A 4,580-nucleotide genomic window follows, 5' to 3' on the forward strand; every position below is an offset into this window, starting at 1 on the left:
ATTTAAAGCATAGGAGCCGGACACCCTATCAATATTTATATAATTTCTACCTTAAATCTTACTTCTGCTATCTACATATAGGAAGTTTAAAAGCATGTGTCATTGTTTTGTTTTCTTAAAAAAAGCTTCTTAGCAAAGAATGAGTTTGTCCTTTCCTATCATGACCCTACATCATACCTTTTTCAAGTGTATGGATAGATATTGTAAGACACTTTCAGAAAAAGCATCTCATGGTCTTTATCACTAGAGCACTATTTGTTTAAGTGAAGGTCAGGTATAAAATACATTATCAAAAAGTAATTCCCTGCCAGCCTTTGACCGGACCATTTATTCCTCGTTCCTTGTTTTTGCTCACCCCGTTGTCGTCTACCACAGTGGAGTTTCTGTTTTTGCCGCTCGGCTTTCTCACAAATAGCTTCTCACAAGAGGCCTGGTCCTCATTCAGCATGCTCTTCCCCGCGTTGATAGCCCTGAAGAAGAAGGACACAATGAGTTAAAAATGAAGCCATGACTTTTCTGACAAAAAGCAATCATTCAGGGCCCTTTGACCACATGAAAAATATTTCGGCTAGAAGATGGAGGTAAAATTAAGAGATAGAGAAAAAAGTAGGACAGGATGAAGTCTTGTCCCAAAGGAAAGTTACAAAAGAGGATTAAGTGTTTTATGATGAGATGATGACGATGGATGATAATGGCTTTAGAGTACAGCTCTGTTCCAAACTTAAAGAGCATCATTTGTCCTGGAACATACTGCAGTAGAATTTACTGAAATAGCTGGTGCAGAGGAAAGGTTGTGGACAATGCTGACAAAGAATGTAACCATCATACAATCAAAAGCAGTCTATAAAAATAAGAAGATTTGAGAAGTTAAAGCTCAACTTTATCTTATTCTTTATGTTTTCACATTGATTTGTGCCAAGGAGTAAGGTTTGCCTGGGGTAAGACTGGTGTTGCATGGATAAACTTGCCTTACCCTGACCTGACCTGTTTCAATCATGTTGCAATGTCTTTCTATACAATAACTACAAGTATCATGTTGTACTACCAAAAGAGCTTTTAGACAAATTCCTTGTTAAAAAATATATAAATATTCTTGTTAAATTTGTAATATAAACTGTCAAAAATAATGTTCTGTCGCACTATAGTGAGGGATAAAAGTGCAGACAAACTCCATTAATTGATTATTTACTCCTTTTTGAACATAAAAATCTTAAAAAAACAACAACCCAGGACTTAGATTTAATCATGTCAAATTACAAACCTGTAAGCAAACTTACAAATTCATTAATCCGTTAACCTCATACAAACTTAAAAAAAATCTTTGCCTGACAGTGAGAAATATAGAGTCAGGTTTCTTTGCTCTTGATGAATTAGTTACTTCATTATTTATTCTGAAAAACTGGTTCTTCAAAGTCAAGAGGGAAATATTTGGCTCTACAACTGAGCTAAGCTGAATGTTGTTGTAAATTCAAACCAGGAATTGTTGTCATACACTTCAATTTCATTAAAAGCTTGCAGAAAATATGGAATTACAGGTGCTATTACTTTCAATGGAAACGAAAAAAAATGGCTACAACTAAACTAGTCTGCTATTCATAATGTTTAGGCAACAGTGTAAAAAATTCACTGCCATGGTCAAGCTGCATGGGGTGAAGCTTGAAAGGCAGCAATTTGGATCTCATACTGTGAGGTTATGTAACAATTCCAAGCTTAATTATAGATAAATACTAAATTAGCACATTAACCGAGCACAGTGTGTCATGAGGTACCTCNCAGGACTTAGATTTAATCATGTCAAATTACAAACCTGTAAGCAAACTTACAAATTCATTAATCCGTTAACCTCATACAAACTTAAAAAAAATCTTTGCCTGACAGTGAGAAATATAGAGTCAGGTTTCTTTGCTCTTGATGAATTAGTTACTTCATTATTTATTCTGAAAAACTGGTTCTTCAAAGTCAAGAGGGAAATATTTGGCTCTACAACTGAGCTAAGCTGAATGTTGTTGTAAATTCAAACCAGGAATTGTTGTCATACACTTCAATTTCATTAAAAGCTTGCAGAAAATATGGAATTACAGGTGCTATTACTTTCAATGGAAACGAAAAAAAATGGCTACAACTAAACTAGTCTGCTATTCATAATGTTTAGGCAACAGTGTAAAAAATTCACTGCCATGGTCAAGCTGCATGGGGTGAAGCTTGAAAGGCAGCAATTTGGATCTCATACTGTGAGGTTATGTAACAATTCCAAGCTTAATTATAGATAAATACTAAATTAGCACATTAACCGAGCACAGTGTGTCATGAGGTACCTCGGAATATTTTTGCTGCTGAGGATTTAGCTGTAAAAAAAATAAGAGAAACAGGCAAGAGTTTGATACTAAAAATAACGATAAGTAGATAAAAGATATGAGCAACAGAAACTAAACCATTTATTTTGGGTGAATTATTTTTAGATAAAATCATAAACGCCTGTTTGTCAGACTGAAAACAGCCTGTGGCGTTGAAATTATTAAATCTGGATTACAGAAATCCCTGACGGTCTCTAATCAGCTAAAAGCAATGGACATGCACTGCATGGCATTTAGCTTCAGGGCTAAAAAAATGGTGCAAAATGTAACACTTCTGATTGCTATCTTCACTTTCTGCCATGGCCAAGACTCCTGCAGGAAGCAGATGCATGACTGGGGAGAACAAATCTTCCTCTGTTCTGCAGCACCATCACAGCACTTCCACAAGGGCTCCTTCTGTTTGATATAAGCCTCCGTGTTACCTGCCATTCTACGGTTGCACTGAACTAAACCATGCCATGTTTGTTTTTGGTTTTTTTGCTTGTAAGGTCAAATGGAAGGCTCTGCAGCATTTAGAATGCAGAAAATGCAGAACAAATGCAGAGGGCAGTCTTATATTTACTACTACCAGATGGATTTCTTTCATAAACCCTTTTATAGACATCTTTGATGAGATATGATTAAATCTTCTGTTTCCTTATCCTAAATTTTCTGATTCACAGTAAGAGTCAGAGATGACTCAGTTACATGGCTCAGGGATTTATAATTATACATTGCTGTTTGCTGCGTGGGTGGATTTTACTTTAAACCATAAGCTCCACCCCATCGAACATGTGAGTGAACTCCTTTCACAAGGCTTTTTTTTTTAAAGTCAGATGTTTGCCAAACCTGTGACTCAAAACCATACTGTTCATATTTGGAGAATCAGTGTTTCTTCTGCTGTATGTTATGCAAGGAAAGTGCAAAAAAGGAAGTCAGTAGTTCCTGTGAATTCTCTTGTTGCGACTGACGTGCTTTCTAACCTCACAACTATGATGCAACTGTCACTCTTCAGGCGTCATTTCTGATATGGTAAATACTTTGAATTCAGAAATACCTCTACTAAAAAGTGCACTGGTTTTCAGATATGCTTGTAACTCTCAACCACGTTCCCATCTTCTGTTTCCTGCTTGCTTACTAACTGAGCTAGCGCTACAGTGGAAGTTGACTGATTGACAAAAACAGCAGGACAGGTTACACAAAATCTACCAAATATCCTTGTGACACATTGAAGAATCAGATCCTTCATGCTTTAAATTCCTCTTAAGGGAGAGGAAGCCATTTGGCTCATGGAGAAATGAAAGCTGCCTGACAGGACAGGGCAAAAAGAAAACACCCACAGTGAAAACAGGCACTACACTAACTTGTGCATTGTTAGAAACAAACAGTAGCTTTTATTATTAGGGCATTCTGAGACTGTACATCCTGTCCAACACTTAATGAAGAGTCTGGCCAGACATTAATATGAATGTTTAGGGTATTGAACTTTGTGTGACTTTTGTTTGACATATATTTCTACATATATTTAGAAAAATTTAAAGATTCATTTAAATACCCTGGGATTTTACCAAGTAAGTAATGTAATCTAGATGAATTGACTGCACTGACAATGCTTTTAGGTGGACTTTCTCACTTCAAAATAGATTCAAACTACTTTTTACCCACTGATCAAAGCAAATGTAGCTGCCATTGTTCCAGGCAAATAAAGGATAGGGTAGCTCTGCCCAACGTACATCAGACCCACTGTTTCCACCACGCAGCCAGAGCAGCACAGATAGGGTGATCAGACGTCCTCTTTTGCCCAGACATGTCCTACTTTTCGGACCTAAAAAAATGTCTGGGGAGAATATCAAAATTGTCCAGAATTTTGGTCGACTACAGTGCAAGCTCGTAGTCGAAACAGGGAGACACTTGCGTCCCCATGCTTCCCCCCACCTGCCTTACCGGCCCCCAGCCCCCCCTCTTCCAGCTCAGGACGAGCGGCTCATTGCTCTCTGCTGAGGTCTTGCAGACAACACTCAACCCCTCCCCAGAAAAAAAGTGTCCAAATCTGGTCACCCTAGCAAAGATGCTTCAGCCGTATGTCAAAACTAAACTTGTACAAGCATCAAAATTGAAGCAGCAAGCACGTTTTTGCTGCTCTTGCTGCTTTAGGTGTGAATGTAGCATAACAGTGGCTAGCTTTCAGCCATTGCGTCCTGCACGAGCATCGAGGGGTCGATTCGTTCATGTTTTAGGTTACGCACG

At 37.9% G+C, this 4,580-nt stretch overlaps 1 protein-coding gene across 1 annotated transcript in view; it reads right to left on the bottom strand.

Annotated features, from left to right (window-relative positions):
- Positions 1 to 4,580, bottom strand: part of LOC107098534 (protein phosphatase 1H-like) — a 30,478-nt gene that overhangs the window by 21,234 nt on the left and 4,664 nt on the right. Inside the window, exon 2 of the mRNA XM_015396269.1 lies at positions 356 to 470. Coding sequence (XP_015251755.1) covers positions 356 to 470 — 115 coding nt within the window. The remainder of the gene's footprint in view (positions 1 to 355; positions 471 to 4,580) is intronic.

The sequence above is a fragment of the Cyprinodon variegatus genome, unplaced genomic scaffold (genome assembly GCF_000732505.1).
Source record: "Cyprinodon variegatus isolate N-32 unplaced genomic scaffold, C_variegatus-1.0 Scaffold787, whole genome shotgun sequence".
Taxonomy (NCBI): Eukaryota; Metazoa; Chordata; class Actinopteri; order Cyprinodontiformes; family Cyprinodontidae; genus Cyprinodon; species Cyprinodon variegatus.